This window comes from Falco peregrinus, chromosome 5, assembly GCF_023634155.1.
Source record: "Falco peregrinus isolate bFalPer1 chromosome 5, bFalPer1.pri, whole genome shotgun sequence".
Classification (NCBI taxonomy): Eukaryota; Metazoa; Chordata; class Aves; order Falconiformes; family Falconidae; genus Falco; species Falco peregrinus.
This window is the reverse complement of record NC_073725.1, coordinates 37,245,656-37,267,905: the sequence shown is the minus strand read 5'-3', so window position 1 is coordinate 37,267,905 and position 22,250 is coordinate 37,245,656. Positions and strand designations below refer to the sequence as shown.

At 43.1% G+C, this 22,250-nt stretch overlaps 1 protein-coding gene across 1 annotated transcript; it reads right to left on the bottom strand.

Moving 5' to 3' along the window:
• Positions 1–14,977: 14,977 nt before the first annotated feature.
• SEM1 (SEM1 26S proteasome subunit) lies at positions 14,978–21,722 on the bottom strand. The gene is made up of 3 exons (XM_055805810.1): positions 21,562–21,722; positions 17,150–17,243; positions 14,978–15,181 (listed from the first exon to the last, which is right to left on the bottom strand). Exons 1-3 carry the CDS (start codon positions 21,635–21,637, stop codon positions 15,139–15,141), a joined length of 213 nt encoding a protein of 70 aa, XP_055661785.1. The 5' UTR covers positions 21,638–21,722; the 3' UTR covers positions 14,978–15,138.
• Between the last annotated feature and the right edge of the window lie 528 nt (positions 21,723–22,250).

Here is a 22,250-nt window from a genome sequence, read left to right as displayed (position 1 = left end):
TTACATTTGTGGAAATCAGGGTTTTTTTGTAGAAACACAGCTGTTGTACAGGCAAATGGACTTTACAGGGAGCCACCCTTCACCTCTCAGATCAAACAGCAGTTCTGGTTTATGAAGTACACTCTGTAAATGTCTTTACATATGGAAAAACAATTACTACTGTCTATAAAAAACTCTGATGTGGCAGAAGACCCAGAATACAGAGGGCAGTACCAGTCCTAGGATCAAGGATAACTAACTACTGCTGGATATTCACCTTTTTGTTGAATGATACGTAAAACGTCCTATTAGTTGCAATTGTATTTAGCCAGCAGACTAGAGAAAGCTTTAGTCTTTCAAAATAATTTTAATGGAAATTATTTAATTTCTTCAAGGAATTAAAAGCAATAGAAATTAAATATTCCCCACTGAGCTCATGGACCATACAAAGTTACATGATTGTGGTTTTGATAAATAATTATAGTAATGCAGTATGATATAGTATCTTTGAAACTACCTGGAATATATGATATCACAAGTACTTGGTAAGTACAGTACAAAGGACACATTCTCTGTTCTTCATCTGAAATAGGAAAGCTATTTAGTACTTTGTAAAACATGTTAAATGGAGTTTGCTCTCTCTTGGAGCTAGCTATTTTTTCTTCGTTCTGTGTGGGTGGAATGTTTGAAAATTGCACGAGACAGGCAATTTTGGCACTTCAGTTTGGAGTACCAAATGTTAGCAAATCATCCTGAATGGATCTGAAGTCTAAGGCTGCAATGTTATTCTGTGTGACAGTGGATGCATTTTCATTTTCACCTATTTACATATTCACAGTCAGAAATGCATTGTAGTTATTGTGTAAAAGGGGTCTATTTAGGACAAAAAGGCAGATACCATTTTTGAAAGCCATTAGTCAAAAAGTATATATGCACCATGAAGTGTATAATAAAGCTTTACCCAGAAATGTTTGTAGCAGGAAGCGGAACTGGACAGGTGCAGAGAGCCAAAACAAAAAGTAGATGGTCAGGTCTTCACAGAGGATGCTGAGCTCCTGTGGGTCATGATGCTGTAGAAAACCACCCATCGTGTAGAAAGTGAAATAGTTCAGCTCTGTTTCTCAACAAGCCCACACTGCATTTACTCAGGAAAGCAATAACCCATTTCAGTGAGCACAAAATGTCCCATCCAGGGGTCCCATTCTGACCATTCTCCATCCCAGTGAAGACCTCAGGCCTGGGAAGGAGTCAAGAGTTGCAACTACAATTTGTGCAACTGAGATGCTATTTTAGACAGAGGGTTGTGACTGTAGTTGTTTGATTCACATTGGTATTTCTACTCCCAGCTTCCCCACACAACCGGCTCTGCTGCTTTCGGGAGCTCTCTGGTGCACCTCCGAGCAAAATGTCCAAATATTGCCAAAGGAGTGTGCAGGAAGGGCTGGTCTCCACAGCTTGGTGGCCCAGGTGTGAAACAGTGGATTGCGAATGTAAAGTGACAGGACAGGATAAAAGTTACTTAGCTAGGTGTTATAATGGGGGATTTTTTGAAAGTATGGGTTTTGGTTTGCTACCGGTAAATTATAGTGATGCTGGCAGGAACTGGTTAGCCATGCAAGAGCACCACATCTCCACATCAGCTCCAAGCTACAGCTCACCCACCTCATCACCCAGCGGAGTGTGCTACGGACCCAGCCTTGGCGTGGGCACCCTTCCTGTAGATACCACAAGACCACAGCAGCTACTTGAGGGTGACAGAAACAGCAATAAAAATGATACCACAACTTTGGGGTCAAAATCTGATCTTAAAGGAGTCAAGAAGTGTGTTTGATGGAGGCAGGTGGTGTATTTTCCCGTTACCAGCTACTTAGAACTCTAATAAAATGTCTGCTAAGGATCACTCCCAGAAGCAAACATGGTTATCTGTGTAGGACAGCATCACGCAGCAGGCACGATTCACTTACCTTACTAACCCAACACCTCTGTTGTTGGCCTGTGTGGGGTAATATTTCATTTCTCCATGGGAAAGTTTTGCTGCATTTCCTCTTGCTTGGTGACTTCAGCTTCTTCATTCCAGCGTCCGAGCAAGCGCAGCTCACCATCCTGGCTGAAGCCACAAACCATTTGCTCGTCTAGTTAAAAAGTGATCTTGCTTCAGCAGAGTCCCAAGTGCTCTCTCTGAAGACTATACTTAATATCCAGAGCATTAAACAAATTGGTGTGTGTGAGCTTTGGGAGAAAAGGCATTTGAGTTTGAATGCAAAGGCCAGTCCTGGATAAAACCGGGGTCTCCACTCATACAGAGCCACATCTGTGATAATCAGAGCTCAAAGGGAAGCTTTAACCTCTGGGGCTGATGGAGACCAAGATGATGAAAGGATTTTTCAGATGTGAAAAGACGGATCAAGAGTTTTACTAAATCCCAGGTCGGAGGGAAGGCTGAAAATTGCTTTTGCTCTGAATCTGGGACATCTCAGGCTGAAGCAGGTGTGCCTCACATCTTGAATGCTTCACGTGTTTTCATTTCATTCCCTCTATTTTCAGTTCCCACTCCCTCAGATTTTATTTACTTGTTTCTTCCAACGATATGATAGCAAAAAGCAGCCAAGCTGCAAAGCTTCTCTCTAAATGCCTAATTTAAATAATGCATCCATTAATTTTTGCACCAATAGTGGTACAACATAAAATAGTACATTATTTTTCAGAATCTGATTCTGCAAACATTAGACCATTTGACTAAAATATTCCTAATGTATAAATAAAGTTACTCTTGTGCATTAGTGTTTTCAGGCTCAAAGCTTTAATGTGTTATTTTAAAACACAAATATTTTCCAAGGTGCAAAATGTAAATGCAACTATATTTAAGTCTTCACTGAAATGAAGTATGAAATAAAAAACCTAGTGATGAAGGCTTTTCTTCCTGCTGCTGAAATAGAGGACTTTTACCAATTTTAACAGAACATCCTTAATATATACCTAGAATATTATGTGTACAGTAGGTTGTTACTCTGTAATTGGTTTGGCTGATTACAATGATTACACTAAGTTGCCACAATAATATAGCTACCTGGTGAAAGTACTTCTGTAAAGCCCACAGAAACCTGCTCACTGGAGACCGTTTTGTGTGTTCAGAGGTCAGAAATTCTGATTTACAAGAAAGGCAGCTTTTTAACATTGCATACATTTCATTTAAAAACAAAGCTGCCTATCTTCCAAGTGCTTCTTAAAATAAAATAAAATAAATACTTCTTATGGACTGAAACATTCCTTTTGACAAACGTTAAGATTGTGTTATCTTTTGTATGAGCTAGATGTACCAAGAAAGGTGATTTCAAAGCACGTTAAAGAAGTAATGCTTTGCTTTCTACATGTAAAATGGGAAGTACTTAACACCACTGAACTTGTCTGTGATCTGGATAGGGAATTGCAATGGTGATCCCGTTTTCCATAGCTATGCTCTGCCATGGAGAAGTTTTGCTGCCTGGCTTCAGGTATGTGCCTTAGGCAAGTGTCACTGGGAGGAAGGAGTGAGGGGTCAGTTCACACCAGTGGTGCCCACCATCCACGCGAGGAGCAAACCTGGCCACCTCTGCCCTCAGACATATTCTTTTTACACACAGCTGCAAACACCTGCACGCAAGCAAGTGTCACTAGCGTGGGGCTGGACTGGCTTCACAGGCTCAGCGTCTCCGGCCTCCCTTGCAAGCAGGGCAGCGGGGGCTGAAGGGTCCCAGCAGTGCACGTAGCTGAGGACAGAAGTCAGGTCCTCCTTGTGAACCCTTGGCCAGAGGTGGGAGGTGGATGGGGCGGCTGTCAGCCTCAGAAGGGAGGATTTAATTGGAAATTCTGCTTTTCAGCAAGTTGAGTAATAAAGTCCTGATGTCTTGGTCCTTCACACAAGGAAGGAAGCAACACCACACAACACCGCTTCCCAACACACATCCCTCTCTGGCATCAAGTGCAGCTCATTAATGGCTGGCAAAGCTGCCGTGAAAGCCCCATCATCCTCTCCGTGGGGGTCCTTCTGCGTGTGGGGGCATTGCACCTCTTTTTAGGGACTGAATGGCAGGTGGCACGGAGGTGCTGGCCACCATGCTCCCCAGCCTTGTGCTGGTGGCAACAGCTTTCTGTCAGCCAGCGGGAGAAATACCCCTGCTCCATTGCAGGGAGTATTAAATGCTTTTAGCAAACAATGACCACCCTTAATGATTTCCAAGAGAGGAAACGAACCTCCAATCAATTATGACACTTGATTAGGTTACTTAAATTGCTGAATCTCCAGCAAAATCAGCAGTGCCAACTCCACAACACCGTGTGTGTTATTTGATGACCCTTATTGTAATGCAGTTCTGCACACCTCCTATTTTATGTACATTCCCTTTGCTGTTACTCAACTTCCATCTCATTACTGGGAGCACAGATTTCCACCTCGTCACTTCACAACCTTAATTGAGCATTGCTCTGGTGATCACCTGATGATTTTTAGGCAGATTTTTTTTCCCTTGAAATGCTAATGCATTCCCAATGAAAACAAACACAGGCCTATAATTGCAATGTTGCCTTTGCTCAGTTTTATTTCAAATGAAACAGAAATGCAACTTCAAAGCCATCGAAGCAATGGGTGATTATCAAAGAGAGCATTGGCCTCGTAACATGAAAGACCACTTTAATAGGAAAGTCTCACAGGAATTTCTAGTGATCATTAATAGCATGTAATTCACTTATTTGCTAATTGTAAGAGTGCCAGTGGTAGCAGTTAAGTGGAATATTGAAAACAGCGTACTGTATTATCACAGCGCTGACCCTGCTGAGAAGGCAACATCTGCTCTTCTTCCCACCCCACCGCCTTTGCTCCCTCCAAGGTGGCAGCTGAGGGGAGCTCCCCTTTGCTCTTCGGTGTCCTGGAGCTCCGTGTCCCTTCCTTTGGCCCAATACCCCTACACATAACTTGCACCTTTTCTGAGCAGAGGATTGTTTTTAACTCTGCACACTAGAAATAAAAAAATCTGTGGGCAACTACATCTACTAAATCCCTTGACCAAGGTGGAAGGACAGATGACAGATTGGAGGATGCAGGGTCCACAGGAGGTGTAACAAAATACAGACCCATCTGGGTTGAGTCCCAGGGAGGGTAGGGGTTGTACTGAGGTCAAAGCTCTCCTGTGGTCTGTAAGCCTGTTAAAAGACAGCTCTGGCAACCTAAGAAAGACAGTTTCAGCAGGGGAAAGCAAAAAATGAGGTATCTATGAGAAGATACAAGTTTCAGATACATAAGTGTTGGGTGATTGAAAATAGCAAGAACTACACCGCTATAAATTCAGCAAACTTTACCAGAGATAAATGACCAACAGGGTCTCAGACTGCGAATCCCTGCAAACAGGAGAAATACTGCTGAATAGATAGTATGGGATTCCCAAAAAATTGGAATTTTCATTTATTTCCATTTCCTCAGCATACACCCAGGAGCTGATGAAATTCTGCACAAGTGATGGAGTGAAAGACCCTGCCTGGCAAATCACCGGTGGGTCTGGCTGCCACCCCTACACCTAAGGCACAGGTCCTCTGCTGGTGGGTGGTCGGTAGGGGTGTGGAAGGGGACGTCCGCCCACCCAGCTGCTCCCTGCCCTGGGATAAGGAGTTGCCAGTAAACCTTGTACTGTCTCCTGCTCTCTTCTGTGTTTATCCTGATCTCAGAGCTGAAAAGTGTAGCTCAACATGGTACATTCCTGCAGAGACTCTTGGCTTCAGGAACTAAATATTTTCTGAAAAATAAAAATTTCTGTCCAGAGACATTCTGGCTAATGCCACAGGGTGTGCCCAGGTGGGGACGTGCAATGGCCTGCACAACGAGGTGTCCTTGGAAAACCAGTAACTATTTCCAACATTTCAAAGTAAGGAAAACCAGAACACCCTCCTGAAGGAGGAGTATCTACCCAGGGAAGGTTTGTCCCCAAAGGACATCCGTCTGGGAGCTTGCCATCACTTTGTAAACAAATATGTTGACATATAGACAGAGAGGCCCAGCCCAGCCCCTGGTGCTGCTCCACATACCAGACACTGGCATAACACCTACAGCACTCAGGTATGGAGATCAGGCACAAGCATTCACCCTGATGCAACATGTACCTCCCTGAGGAAGGCCTCTTGCCTCTGAGGTGGTCCCAGCCTGAATTCAACATTTCTTGTCCTCTTCAGCTCAGTGGCTGCTGTGGCTTTTGCATTTCCACATCTCTCTTGCTGTCTCTACAGTTGCATTTTTTTTCTCCTCATATGTTTTTCCAAAACCACTAATGCAATATTTGATTTACCCCATCCCCTCCCAAACTAACCATATATTTGTTTTCAAGATTTTCCAGCAGTAGGGTGGAGAGGTTCAACTCCTTTTGTGAATGTCAGACAGTTTCTCCAATCACTTGAAGTCTTAGTAAGAGCAATCAGTGATGACGATTAACGGTGCTCACTACAGAGCTGATGCTGAAGTGCCTCAGACAATCATTGTTGCTTGTTGCTCGTTGTAACTATGTCACCAGCTTGCACCATGGAGACATCCTCCCATGAGGGCAAAAACACTCCTCCATGACCACTTCCCCACTCAGAACAGGACACACCTGTCTACCTGCCAGCAGCACCAGCGGCACATCTCTTGACGGGAAACTTTGGCTGTAGGGATGCTCCTCCCAGCCAGGCTCTCCCAACAACTGACCCCTCCAGGCACAGGGCACAGAGCATCTGCTCTGACCTCTTACAGCTGCCCTTCAGGCATCTGGGACCTTCACTGTATTATTAAGGTGGTTTTGTACTGTGACACTTACCTCTGAGCTACCTTGTCAATATGCAGAATATTTACATTTCTTGTGGTGGGGAATCTCCTCTTGAGTCAGTTCTGTGGTTCTTCCCTGCGCCTTTCTCCCATTTTCAAAACCTTTGTGGAAATGGCAAAGGTGAGACCAGCATGAGATTCCTCCACCTAACTGGAAGTGGCTTCAGCAAAACTGAGGGAGCTCCCTGAGTGCTCTAGCTAATATGACTTCCCAGGGGGAAAACTGCTTCCCAATACACAGAGCTGGAAGCTCACAACATAGTTCCAGCAGGGTGGACCCCAGTTACTGGACTCCAACCAGCGTCCCTTGGAAACACCAAATATTTGAAAATTTGTACATCTTGATCAGTATTTTGAAAGTTCTTAAGGAGTTGGAATCGAGTTAAGATCTTGTATTTAAATCCCTGTCTCTGCAGTCTTCTGAAGGAGGAGCAGAAGACCCATGCCCCTTAAAAACAGAAGGACCCAGCAGCCTAGTGGTGCCCGGCGAGCAGCTCCATACACACCACAAATAACCCTGGGTGCTTCCTTCAGCCCATGGCTGCAGACCATTTTTACTCCATGTCCTCAGGCTCCAGGTTCTGATCCCACACCAATATGAAACTGATAAATGCCTTTTGACACCAATGAAGCTAAAGGAGGAGATGAGGACCTAGGAGGCAGGCTGCTTGATTTAGTGCCTTCTGTCATGGAATAGGTTAGAGACGGTACAGTATGAACTCACGTTGCATACCACTGACACACAGCAAAAATCACTGCAGTGCTGAGCAGGAGAACAGGAAAGCTATGGTGAGAAAGGACTGAAATGCTCATCTGTACTTATCTCCTTTAACACACCCGCATTTCCATACTGCTGTTCCTGCATCACACCTACACCCACTTGCTCAGCTATCACAAAACATCAAGCAGAAGCCTAATCTTGATTACCAGCTTCATGGTAGACAGACCACTGCATCTGAGGGAGAAAAATCTTTCAGTGTCTCAATTCAGAACCTGCTGTAAAAATGCACGGCCTGAATTTGTCTAACTTGAGCTTCTAATTTCCTAGTCTTACTCTGCCTCTATTGTGAAGTTAAAAAGCCATCTCCTTACGAGACAATTTTCTTCTCCATAAAGGAATTTGAGAACTATGGTCAGATCACCACCCAACTGTCTCCTAGATGAAACAAATTGACCAAGTTCCCTGTGCCTTTCAGATATGCTGTTCTTCAGGCTGGGAAGAGATCTCATTTCATATCAGCCTTTTCAATCTAGGAGCAAGCTGGATCCAGTCCATTTTATCCACTGATGTTAAAAGAGGGTGTCCCTTGCTTCATCCTAACCTTTTCACTCAGACTTTTCTTTCCTTTTTTCTGCCTGCCCCCGAACATCCATTATTTGTGCTGTTTTACCAATAGCCACCACAACCCACTCCATCCTTTCTTGCAGCCTTCCCTGTGTGTTGGTTTTGTCTCACTGAGAGCCTCAGGGCAGGGGAGCCATGTCTGATGCTCTGTTTGTAAAAGTACCGTGCATGCCTGGTGTGACAGAAAGATACTGCTAAAGTGTGTGTTTTCTCAATAAACAATGTAACCTGCAAGCCCCAGATATCTGTATAAATCAAGGTTATTTTTAAAAAGAACAGCAATTTCTAAATATGTCATCGCAACTGCAAAAAAACAGGAGCCTATTTATAACTGTAATATATATATTCTATTTAAGGTGAGTCACACAGCTTCTGCAGCTCCATCAAGTTGCAGTCTTCTCTACCCATTGGTTTTATAATTACTCTTTTAACTGCTGTAATAACCTCTAAGGCTTACCCCATGCCAGACCCTCTTTGTGGTACAGTCAGCAAGCACCTACAAAGGGGAACAGACGATTTTAATGAGGCAAGCCTCAGCCTAGCAATGCCTAGAACTGACATCCCAGGAAAGATGTACGCTACCAACGTAATCTTACCCATGCTCACAGGCAATGAAACAATATTTTGCTCTCTCTTGTAATGGACATTGATCATAGAGTAGCTGAGCAAGGAACAGAATCCAATGCACATTTTTATGAAATCCCTTATAATTCTTAGCATCTAATGCTTCATCTGTGAAATGTCGAGTCAGAGGCTGGGAGAAAGTCACAGTCCTAGGCTAAAGCTGAAGCTCCCAGAGGGCAACACACAGTAGCACCCACCTTGCTGATGCATCTGCACAGCTGTTTCTCTTCTGCGGGTCCGGGCATCAGCTGCAGCCAGAACCTGGCTCTGAACAGATCAAAGAGCCACAGCAGGTTGCAGCACTGAGCACTCAGGAGATGGGCCCTGTGGCAGTAGAGCCACAGAACTAAGCTCATATCTGTGGGATGAGGTCCACTTTGCACTGCACCCTCTGCATTTTTAGTGTGCTCCAGGAAAAAAACAAACAAACATCAAAAACAAACAAAAAAAAACCCCAAACAGATAAATATGCCCTAAAAAGCCACTGAAGCAATAGTCTTGTAATGGATCCATCTATGCTGTTGGTTACATTAGAGATCTTGCCATTTCACATGTATAATTTGGAGCAAATCCCTCTTCACAGTGATTTAACAGTAGTGTCATGTGATGTGCTCATGTACCTTCTCCGATGCTGCTTTCTGCTCAGGAGTGATTTTCATCCTTTTCCCATTTTAGCTTTCAGGTAGAAAAGGGTGTTTTTTTCTATGGCCTCTTGCTGCCATTGTTTCCTGTTTGCCCTGATGTCCCGCTGGGATCCTCCTCCATGGTGAACTGCTGGCCAAGAGGAAGATGTGCCTGGGCCTCAGCTCTGCCAGTTAAGCAGCAGCCCACACTCAGCTGCACAGAGGGCACAACAGGCACCTGGGTGAGGAGGAAAGCGAACATCTTAAATAGCTCAGAGTCAGACTGATCAAACCCTTCTGCTAGAACGTATGCCTCTGTGCATTTCTGACCTGAACCAGTTCTTTTTGGTGTAAGAAAGTGGTACTGAGCTGAGCACAAACAGAATTGTTACACCTTTGTTTTCTGGATTTGCCGCTCCAATGCTTTCCCCAATTGAGAATTGGCCATATAGCACCAGTTTCTTACTGAAGTCTTGAAAAACAAGGTCCCAACATTAGTGCCAGCTTGACAGAACCACTGAACAGCCCTGTGACTAGGAAAATTCGTCCTTTCAATCCCTATGGGTGTCAGAGGCTTGTGTTGTATAGTTCCATCGCATCCTATTCAGACACTGCAAACCAACATTACAAGAAAGGGAAACACAGCCTACCACCCGCCCTCCCCAGCTGCCCTCTCTTGCCTTTTACATCTCACAGACTACCAGCTCCCTCGGGAAGGAAGTGTTTTTGTTTTGCTCACGGCAGCAGGAACCCAAGGCCAGTGGCTGGAGTATTGGCAGGGCTGGTTTCGCATCCTCAGTGAGTCACAGAGCTGCTGTGCCTCCATCAGGTGCAATGTAAATCCAGACCAGCGCCGGCTCCTTTTCATTAAGAGCCTTGAGCTCACTGCAGAAAAGATGAAAAGAGCTGGTCATTATCCATTACATGTGACCCATTCACTTGCTGATGGACTGGTTTTCATCTCCCTGCCCTGCCTGTAGGCAAGCATCCCCCAATACCCTAATCTGCTTTTTTTTATTCTCCACCATTTATTTTCCTGGGGGCCTTGTCAGTGGTGACTCCATTCCTTCCCCATGCCTCCCAGCACTGCAGATTCAGAAGCATTAAAAGGTTCCAGCTCACGCTAACAAATTCCAGAAAGTCTGACTGTTTATTACGAAGCCAACGTAGGAAGGATTTGAGGAAAGCACGATGTAATGAGAGCGCCTAGGAGATGCAGAGCACAGCCACATCCTGGAAACGTGCAAAGGTGATCGGGAAGGGGAGGCGGGGAGAGTTTGGAAGCCCATTAAATGAGGGCTTATCATCCCATTTATGTAAATCACTTCAAATGCCTTCATTTATTAAAAGTATTAAGCTGCATTACTGTTTGCCTTTGGTCTCCTAATTTGGTTGCTAATGTGTAAGACAACTGTTGAAATTAATTTGAAATTAATGTTCCTATATAATTACTTAATGAATCTCACATTCACTGCCCTTAGCTCTCAGTTGACAAAGGATCTCAACCACCGCATGTAAGAGGTTGGAATACTGACTGTGATTTTAAAACGGTTGCTAAATTATAGTTTGCAAATATTTTACGTTTATATCACACGCTTCATCTTGAAGGATCTCGGTGTGTTTGAAATGTTACATAACATTCATTCTTTAGTAAAATTCCATCACAAAAACTTTCTGGGCATCAATCTTCTTACTTGCCTGCACGCCTTGGAATTAAATCAAATTTAGCTGTATTATTATGCAAACACAAAATCATACCTGCATTAAAAGATCATTATCAGGGCTGTAAAGTCAGACACTTAAAAGATAGGAAATGCTGGAACTGGAACTGTGCTATATAAATTCCTTTTCCATACATATGTATTCTCATAGTATTTAATTTTATGATCATATATTTTCCTATACTCACCCCCTCCCTCAGGGGACTTATTAGTCCTTGTTAGTGTTCTAAGAAAAACAGGGTAAGAAAAAATAAGGTTCACAAAAAAGCTAGCAGGGGAAGGTAGCTACTTGTGGAGTCCTTGCATCATTCCTTAAAAAAAGCTGCAAAGGTTGTAATGCACGTTCCTCCTTTTCTGGGTGGCTGACTTGATACCCCATAAATCCTGATCGGCAGAAATGCTGAATATGCACAGCTGTAACCGAAGCTAAAGAAACATTCAAATGCGCAGAGCATTTTACATACTACCAAATCCAGTGAAACATGAGGTCCTAGGGTCTCACACCAAGCACTTAAAATTAGCGCACACTTCAAAGAGGGGAAAACACTCCTCCGTCTCCCAGAGATGGTGGAAAATGTATTAGAGCATTTGCAAAGCACGCACACTGCTGTGACATGGAGACCCAAACTTACTCATTCCATACAGCTCCGTGTGGGCACAGCACAATAAGCAGGGAACAGGACACACTGTGGCCCAGGAGCAGAAAGTGTCTAGGGAAGCTGTTGGTGCTGTTGTGCAAGCCAGCAGGAGGAGGCAGGGACCAAATAGGAAAACAGCGAGGGCTTTTCTGAGACGACAGTGAATTGAAGGCTTTCCAGACAGCTCACCATTTTGTGTGCTTCTCTGTGACTTTGCATTTCTTATGTGTGTATAGTTTCTTAAGGATCAAGGCAAAGCAAGAGCGCCGAGCTCCTGAGCAATCAGGGACCCTTCAGAGCTTTCCTCTGAGTTAGCTCAACAGTGCTCTGCCTTCGGACATCCTCAGCATCTAGGCCAGGGTGAGTCAACCTTCTCCACTGCGCGTCGCCTCCGTCTTCATGTACAGGACAGCTGCAGACGCATGCCGCTTCGACTAATGACACCGTTCAAGTCTCACGGCTCGGCTGAGGGATGGGCTGCTGAGGTTTGGTCCCCAAACACAGGGCAATTCAGCCTCTTTGTGACCTGCACCTCCTTCCCACAACGGGGAACAGACTACTCAGTAGCCTACACTCCATCACCACGTGCACGGTGTCCTACTTTCTAAACTAGAAAGTACCTCTCCTCCGCTCGCATCTTCACCAAACCTCTCTCTCCACCACATTCCCACCCTTGCCAGGCTGCAGATCCTCCTTCCCAAAGCCCCATCTTCTCTCACACCCCCAAAACATTCCTCTCCCCCACACTTCATGCATTCCTCAGCTAACAGGGATCACTGGAACATCTCCAGGAAGACCTCGAAAGAAAAACTCCCAGCATGACCAGTCTAAAAAACTCAAGCCTCCAAGCACTTGGGAAGATTAGTTCCTGTTGAAGTTGTACAGCAGGTAAATTAGGGTAAATTGCTACAGTGACTCGTTATGGCCTTGTCAATTCGTTATGTTGACTGAGGCCAACAACCTCAGCTTCCCTCTACAACACCAACGCTGTCAAAGACACACACACACACACACACACAAAAAAAAGGGTAAACAAAAAAGGCTGTCTCAAAACCAACAGGGTTTTACAGTTTTTAGAAATAAATAAAACCAGTCAATCTGAAGTAAAAAAATTCCCAAGTCATTTTTATACTAGAAAGTTTAAGAGGAACCGTATGATCACACAATAAATGGCAGGGCAAAAAAAATAGTGGCAATTACACAGGCCTTCAGCCACTATGAAGTGCTTGATTTTGTGATAAGCTACATTCTCTACAAAGCTACAAGCACTTTGTACATGACTTGTTTACTCCTTTGCAATAAATTCTGTTACACAGACAACATTACATGACCATATCATCAACCTTCAAAGCAGATTGCTCCGGGTTGTTTTTTTTTTCCAGCTGGGAGCTTCAGGTCACGTGCTAGCAGCTGAAGGTTACTACTGCATGAGTGCAGAGCCATCACACTATCTCAGCCTAGGCTTCCCTTCCAATTCTACTTTTGTGAAGAAAATAGAAAAAGATACTGACTCAAGACAACTCAAGACAAGCAGCTTAGCAAAAACTAAGACTTCTTGAGGCAAAGATGCTTTTCCACCTCCATGGCTTCTTCCTGCTGCTAGCAATTGGTGGGACAGGGCTGCTTTAGCTAGGTTTCCAGTATCCTGTAATGGAAAGCAACTGTCCCTATCCAGTGATTGCACCAGGTATCTCCATAATTATTCTGTCATCTTCTTTTGGTCATTCTCATTACTCAAATTCCCAATATTCATGTTTTAGTAACACCAGCAATCCCAGAACTGTACTGAACATAGTTTTCCTAAGCTCCCAACACTAACTTGAAGGTGTTTGCATTGCAATTTGCCACCCAATACACAGACTTTTCATTTGCTACTTGTCAAAATACGAACTCCAGGACTTCGTATTCTACCGAGTTGGGCTGCGTGACCCAGACATTTCAATCCAAGTCACTTACTTGAGTGCAGAGCAAGTCTACTTGAAAGGGCCTCCCTTTCTTTTCCCAAGCTGTATAGAACTGGTCAAAATGAAGGCAACCAACACCATCTGAAACTCAGTTTGGCAGAACCATTCAGATGGCAATGGAAGGTCTTGGTCTTTACAGAGCTATCTCCAGAAAGCAGTAAGGGTCATACTGAATCTTGTCTCCACCATAAATATAGGACCACCTAAATTATTTTGGGAGGGGGAAGCTTCCTAGAATTTTGCATTAATTAATAATATTAAAACATCATAACTTATTTAATTAACAAGGTTAAAGCATTTAATACCATTACTGCGTGTCCATCAACTAATACCTTCATTCCGAAAGCTCACTTTAAATAACATCTCTGTTTCTCTTCAGTGAGCTGTGGAAAAATCAACCAGTTAATTCAAATTCCACGAGTACGTAGTTGTATTTGCCCCTTCCTTAAAAAAAAAAATAATTAATTTGCAATCATGGCCTACACTTCCAGGATCACTGTATCTCCCTGTCTTGTGTACACCAGCTTTAACAGCTCCTTTGGGGAGGATTCATGGAATTGGTAATAGGTTTTCTAATTTCCACCTTCTGTTTTCTAGTTCAGAGAGTAATCGAATCCAGTCGCTACTGCTATTATCTATCTGGCAACTATTTGCTGGCCTCCATGAAATGAGTTTTAAGTTTGATTTCCGTTCTCAGCAGGCACGTTTGTGCGAGACAGATGAACTGCTGTAACTGGCAAAATTGGAGGCAATTTCAGCAGAGACTCCTAGGCTTAAATAAGCATGAGAACAGAACTTCTTCCACCTCCAGAGAGGCCTCCTCTTTTAACAGGCTTGAGAAATGACAGGACAAGATTGGAGAGTTTGGATTTCTGCTGTAAGACGCACTTTAAAGCAGGTTTTATCTTTCAAGTCTATTAGTAATTTTATGTGGATGCCAGTTTGATAAAACAAGTCATTATGAAATAAAATCTTAAGGCAAAATAAGCTTTATCACTCCCCAAAAATCCTTTCTACCTCTGCCGCATTTTAATTGGAATACAAGAGTGTTTTGTTTCTTTTTGACATCTCCACATCCGCTATGACAGAAATGTTCTCTCATCTTCACTCTGGTAATTAAAATAGTTCCCCATGATAGGAGCTGGTGCAACAGCATCAGCCACTGACAGATCATTAGTAGCTTTCTAGGCAAGTCCGTGAATTCTGTCACACAAGGCATTTCAGAACCAAAATACAAGTTACCAGGTGAGTAGAGGCTGAATGTATGACTAGACTAAGATTAAAAACTTTATTTTTTATACAAAACATTAATAAATCCAAGCAGATAATGAACTTAAGTATGTCTTCTCATTCTCCGCCTTTTCTTCCTTTCTCAACATAGTCTATCCACAGTTCAATGTTAAACCACTCCATATTCAGCAAAACTATGAGGTTTCCATCTTGTATCCATGTTTTTCTAATTCAGCTCTGTATAGAAAAACAGAGAAGTATATTAAAACATACAAATAAAACACTGCCAGACATTTGATTTTTTAAAAAATTAAATATACTGCATAATATACAATCATTTTAGAATATGAACATGTCATACTGCTTTTTGGTTCATACCAATAACCTTAACCTCACTTACTCTACAGTTCCAACTTCAGCTTAGTATCTCAGATCACTAGAAGTGACTTCTAAGTGAAAAATTCAAATACTTCTTTTAATCATAGTTATTGCCCTCTGATCCATCATGGCTGGAACAAAACTATATGGCACAAGGCAGCACCTGTGAGCCTGCAACAACTCCAGACACATTAGAAAAAACAAAATATTATCTTATACAGTTATTCTCAAGATTTCCTTAAACCAAATGAGCTCACTAATCTGAATGACTTAAATGCAGGTACTCCCAAAATCATTTTATCTTTTTCTTTGTTTTCAATAGATATCGGAGTGCACTATTTTTAAATCTCAGTGCAATACAACTTCCAGTGAACAATTCTGAGGGAAAAAGATTGCTTTGTTCCCCTTAGCTGTGGCCAGGACAGCGAGTCAGCAACATCACTCCTGCCCTGTCCCCACTTTGCTTCCCACCTGCCTCCAAACACACCAGCCAGAAGCACATCCTGCTTTATCTCCTAGTCTTAGTATATGCACATTTAAATGCAGTAGTCCAAATCCCTAGAAGTATTTCAGGTTAGTTTACATATTTAGTAGCAGAATTTCAGAAGTAGAGACCTGCAGGATTTTCTTTCTAGAGATGGAATAAAAACATGGTGCAACCAAGCGACGTTGCAAACTATCATTTTAACACTAGTATATGTTCACCAATACTACAGGCTACAATTAAGGCACAGTTATTGAAGGTTTGTCAAAATTAACTATGTTCATCAAGAATTACACTACCCCTTGAAAGTCTGTTTCATTACATATCAACTTGTTTTCCACTATTACACTTTAACTGCCTTTCAACCTTCTAAGAAACAACTATATCAAAGACTATTCTTTTATCTTCTCATAAAGGATCACCTTCATCAGACTAAAAGGGAGATCAACCAAGGAACTGTTTAATCAGGCTGTACTACAGAAAGTTTGCTCCTCATGCAACATACTGAAGGATTAATCATAAAATGTGACTTTGTATTGATGCTTGAATCAATTTAAGTTATAACTACGCATAAGTAACAGATTAGCTGAAACTACAAGTGACAAAGAGGATTAAACAACTGAACTAGAGGTAATTCTTCACTAAAAGTGAAAATTGCTATCACTTTTTTAAAGCATGTGATTAACAATTATTTTGCTGTTGTTGCTCATAAACAGCATGTTCATCACAAACAAGGGAACTTACACATTAGTATAGATAACTGACCTCTAAAAAATTTGTCCATTTGGACAGAGAATAGCAATACTATTTGAAGGTACAGGAAAAAAAAAACCCAAACACTTTACACTTTGTAACAACATACTTTGCATACCACATAGCTTGGAAGATATAATCTTAGATCCTTTGCCATTGATCTTTGCAGTACAATTCAGAATTCCCACACATATGTAGAAGAGTCCTTACAAAAGGATTTCTTCATGTTAAATTGAAAAAATATCAACTGTATCACAATTAGCAGATATCTTTGCACTGTTTAAAGTTGCATAACACCGCAAAAGTCTGAACACATCAATGACATAAGGCATATTTCAGAGCTCACAGTACAATCATTAAAAGATGAAACGCTGATTGAGCACTTCACTGTGCTGTAATCCCTTAAGTCAGGTTTTGAAAGGCTTTAGATAGAAAAGCACAAAGCAGAGCTTTCATTTATTTCTGTTTCAGGTACCTATTTTTTATTCTAAAGCAAGCAGATTTCAAACTTTCAGATATTAACTAAACAATGCCATTTTAAACATTTTACCCATCTTTTAGAACAGTAAGTTAAAAATAAATAAAGTTACCTTAACTGATTGGAGAAATCATCTTCTACATTGTCATCATCCCAATTGTCTTCCCACACATGTGCATCTTCATCTTCATCTAAACCAGTCCAATCTAAAGACAGGAAAAGAGGTCTAAATATTGTATGATGCTTTGCTTTGGTACCATGTCATATTGACAGATGAGCTTAGCCTCTGGGTAAGGTAGACTTCTGCTGGTAATTCTAACAGAAAAGTCTGGATCATATTTAAGTGTTTGTAAGACAGAAAGATCTAAGATACACCTCACAATTTGTAGAATTATAACAAAATTGCAACTTGGTTAAAAAAACCCATTACACACTTCACATCATGGCTTGCAGGATAACACATTCATGACAGACATTTTGCATACAAATGGACAAGCTGTAGCATCATCACAAAAAGAAAGCAGTATTGAGTACTTAGTGCAGTTCCAGACCTGTATTTAAATGTTTTTTCTAAATAAAAAAGTAAATATATACCAAATGCTTTTGCCAAAACACATACACACAGATCCTCAATTCGCTCACATCAGATGCAGACAGTCTATGGTTAAATGCCAAAAACGTATCTGTGAGGCAGAAGCAAAGGCAAATTGAGACAGGCATCTGCAAAGGCAGTTGCTACCCGTAACTGGCTACTTCTGGGTTTCCAAGGCAGCAGAAGCTGTTTCCTTAGACAGGCAAGACACTAAATGTCCATTTGCTAATAAATTTCTATTTTTCCTATAATAATCTGGCACATCACTCTTGATAAATTCCTCATCACCCACTCAATGCTTCATTATTAAAAAAAGGGTTAAGATCAGGCTAACTAGTTAGTTTAGAAGTATAACAAAAATGAAAACTCACGAAGGCTCAGAATCACTGTGTAAATACAAGTCAGTTTACTTCACTGGGGAACAGTTTCTCAGTTTGCTCCTAGTGAAAGACACACAGTTTTTCTAATGTTACCAAAATAAGAAGCATCCTGATTTTGACACTTGTGACATTCTATTTCTCAGTCTGTTAGTATATTTAAAGAGATAACACTATTTTTCCCCTTACAATTCAGTAAGCCATCTGCTGCCTGTTCAGAGAAAGCTTTGAGGACTAAAGCCCAAAGAAATATTAAACATTGATGGAGGTATGGGGAAAAAAAAAGCTAGTAAGGTAAAAGATTAAAAACCAACTCACTGTTAACAACTGACTTTCTAAGAATGAAGGCTGGTCCTTCCATTTTCGACTCCTTTTTCTGACACTGACAGGCAACAATATTAATATTCGAGATTCACCGAGACAGGAAAATCCATTTGTAACGGATTAAAGACGCATACATAAAAGGCATGCAATTAAACTTCCCTACTCAAATAAGTTATATAAGGGGAAAAAGTGAAGGAGCATAGAAATCCTACTGGTCCTAAGGACAGCAGAAGGAGGAACTGGGAAGAAAACATGAAGAAAAAAAATGCAGGATAAAAAAAACCATCATTTGAATTTAGTTGTATTGCTAGTTGCTTGAAGGGAAGGACTTTTGAGAACCATCTGCAATAAGCTTTCCCTGTTTATATGCAATGTTTTCTTTTTTTTTAATGAGCTTTACCACTCATCATTTACCTGGATTTCAACGATACAAAAAAACAAAGCTCAAAACAGTTTAAAATGAACACAAAATCAAACTTCTCTATCTACTAACAAGCAAGCAGCTCAGGCAGCTCCACAAATCGGAGGGAAAAAAAAAAAAGAGATATAAAAACCCCTAGGAACTAGTATCCAGCACAGCAAAGAGCAGCTTCAATCATTAAAGGTCAGTTGGGGAGACTGTGAGAACAGGCTCCAAATCACACTAGGTGAGTAGGAGTCAAAAAGGCCTATGTCATCTTCCACACTGGGCGGAAGAGAGTGAAAACAAAGCCTAAATTATATTCTCATCACTGCAGGTACAAGATTCTACAATATTCTGTATGTGGACACTACACCCCAGAATTGCATACTAAAGTTACTATTACAAGCTACATTATATGCCTGTGACTCAATAAAAGTAAAAAAAATCTGGGACTGGAAGTGTTAAGAGCATCTGAGAGCCTGCTATCATTAAATATTACTAACAGACACCAAAACTAAAAAAAAAAAAAAAATTATCAATTTTTATAAACTTGTCATGTAGTCCTTACATTTTTATATATATATATATAGATATACTAATCATTGATTGCCATATTTTGCACTTGGGAAAACAAAAAACAGGTTTTAGAGCATAAAAAACCTAAAATCCTATCATTTTACATGTTACGTTTTACACTCTGAAAAGCACTGTACAAGGAGTTCTTAAGAGACCAATTCACATACACTTGAATCTACCATGCTATATACTTATGCAATACTTCAAATAAAGTGTCCTATAAAAATAGGACAGATTTGCTTTTGATACATAAACTTGATTTGATAAATTGTTTGAAGAAAAATTTTAAGTCTGAATAAAAGACATTCCCAAAAAGCCAGTGTTTTTGTCCCTTAACATAAGTTTGTATCATCTAATTTCCTTTGGATAAAAACTGGGTAACAGAGGGCAAAGTTTTTCTGCCGCATAGAAAATGGTGGTTAATTTGAAACAACAACAATTTGACATGGGTTTAAGCAACTGGTTATCATAATTCTTTCCTAAGTACTGAAGCTAACAGTCAAAGTGGTCTGAACTTCTTTATAACATCTCAAAATTATTCTCTCACTTGGAAGATTTAAGTGGGCCTCCTTAGAATTTATTTTTTGCAAGACAGATCGGCGAGAAGCCTGACTGTAGTCATTCTTATAAATAAATAAATCTCTGTTCCACCAAGAAAGTTTTCACAGTACTTTGTTTTAGTAGTACAACTAGATTCAAGTAGAATTAGTTTCATCTTCTCTAACAGCATCTCAGTGCCCTGACCAATCCTAGGTTCAGAAGCATGCTTCAAAGAGTACCATCATACCTGCTGCAAATATTTAATTTACATTAAATAAGATAAACTTTTTTTGAGCGTTTAGGAAACATATGGAAAAGAAGTGCTACTCTTCTCAGTTGAGTTTAGCTATCATCTCGACTCCGTTAGTAACAACTTCTGTCAGTAAGTGCAAAAATATTATTTTTACTGGTAGCGAAGGATTCAGAGCACCTAAGGCTTGTAAGGCCACAGAAAAAAAAAAACCACCCACATGTAACCAAGACATCACAGAAAAAAACCCTGTAACATTTCTCATTATCCACAGCTTAGGCCAATTCCCAGAATTAAGGACAATGAAAACAGCCATGCCCTCATGAGGGTCTTATCAAGACTACATTTATAAAAGGACACAGAGTTGCTTTATTGAAGTTGAGATTTAATTTCCTCATTCAATATATGTGAACCTATGGAAAGCAAACGAAGACATAAATTGTGCTTCAGAAAATAAAGAGACTCAGAATAGCTACAGAGCATGTTGTAATAAGTAACTAAGGGTAATTTGCTGATCAAATGGGCTTTTAACAAACGGAATGATCTTGCTGCAACAGATTTGAGAACGTTCTGTCTGGCGAGAAAAGAGTTAACCATGAGGTTTCGAGATGTACTTTCTCAAGGCCAATGTTAAACCATAATCTCATGTTACTATGACAACCTTTGTCTTCGTCTAGACCTTAGTGTAAAAATAGATTAGTTTTGTAATATACAGCTTCCTGCTACGGGACTGAGAGCATAACTGTTTGCTTAAACCGGCCTTGAAGTTGAGGATAAAAGGGCTGTGTTACTTGTTGGAATTTGCGAGCCTGGAGGGAGCTGCGACTCCCCGGCCGCCCAGCGCGCTGTTTTTGCTTTCCTGCCTTAATAAATACTTAGTAAATTTATTTCGTACTCTAGTTATTTCAATTTCAACTATAACAATGTTATTTCCTTTTCACCTTTTTCCACCTCACACTCGGTTTCCAGCCCTCATCCCTCCTCTCCCCAGCGATTCTCATCTCAAGAGCTGAGATGCTCCAAGTTCCTCCCGCACTTCTTTCCCGCTCCCTCCCGCACAATGACACAGCACTCCGAGTGCGACGTGCCCAGCACTGAAACCAGCACAGCCGGCACGGGCAGCACGACCGTGCCTGACCCCGGCTCTGACGCGGCCGCAGCCCCGCACCTCTGGCCGCAGCGGGGGGCAGGCACCCGCGGGGCACCACAACGCCGCTGCCGCACGGCGGGAGCGCGGCATGCAGCACCGCCGCGGAGTCCCCGAGGGCTGCTCTGCGGCCAGGGCCCCGCTGGCAAACTGCGGCCCGGTCCCGCCACCGCTCCCGCCCGCTCCTTCCCCGCCGCGGCCGACAGGGCCGGCCCAGGCCGCGGCCTACCGGCGGAACCGCCGCGGCCTACAGGCGGAACGGCCGCGGCCGCCACTCCCGCCTCCTGCTCTTCCCGCCCCCGCCCGGCCCGGCACCTTCGGCCGGGAACTCCTCAAACTCGTCGTCCTCCTCCAGGAGCCCCAGATCCACCGGCTGCTTCTTCTCCGACATGCTCGGCCTGCCGCCCCAGCACCGCGTCCCGCCGCCCGCGGAGACCGATGGGAAACCGGCAGCCGCCCCCGCGCCTGCGCCCTGCTGCAGCCTGCCGCGGCTCCCGGACGCCTGGCCCCGCCCCGCCGCGCCCGCCCGCCCGGGCCCCGCCCCCGCGCCCCCTCTGCGCCCGACAGGGCCGGCGCGGGCGCTCCCGGCTCCCTCCGGGCTCCCCGCCGGCCCGGCCCGCGCTGCCTCCCCGCCTCCCGCTGGGGTCCCCTGCGGGCGGCCTTCCCGGCGCAGGCAGCCCGCCGGCCCGGGCTCCCCGCTGCCACCCGCGCTGTCTCGGAGCCCGGCCGCGCAGCATCGGCCGCAGCCGTGCCGGGGGGCAGGGAGGAGGAGAGGCCGTACGGCGGGTACGCGCCCGCCGCCGTCTGTGCGCGCCCCCCACCCTCCGCAACGGCCCCCGCGGCTGCCGGCCCGGAGGGTCCCCAGCCGGGGCTGGTGGCAGCGGGATCCGTCGCTCGGGAATGAGCTCGGGCTGCCCGGAGCTGGCGGTGCCGCATAGGCCCGAGCTGAAAGATACCCCCGTGTGGAAAGCGTCAAGCGTGTTTCCGATACTGTGGGCAGAATA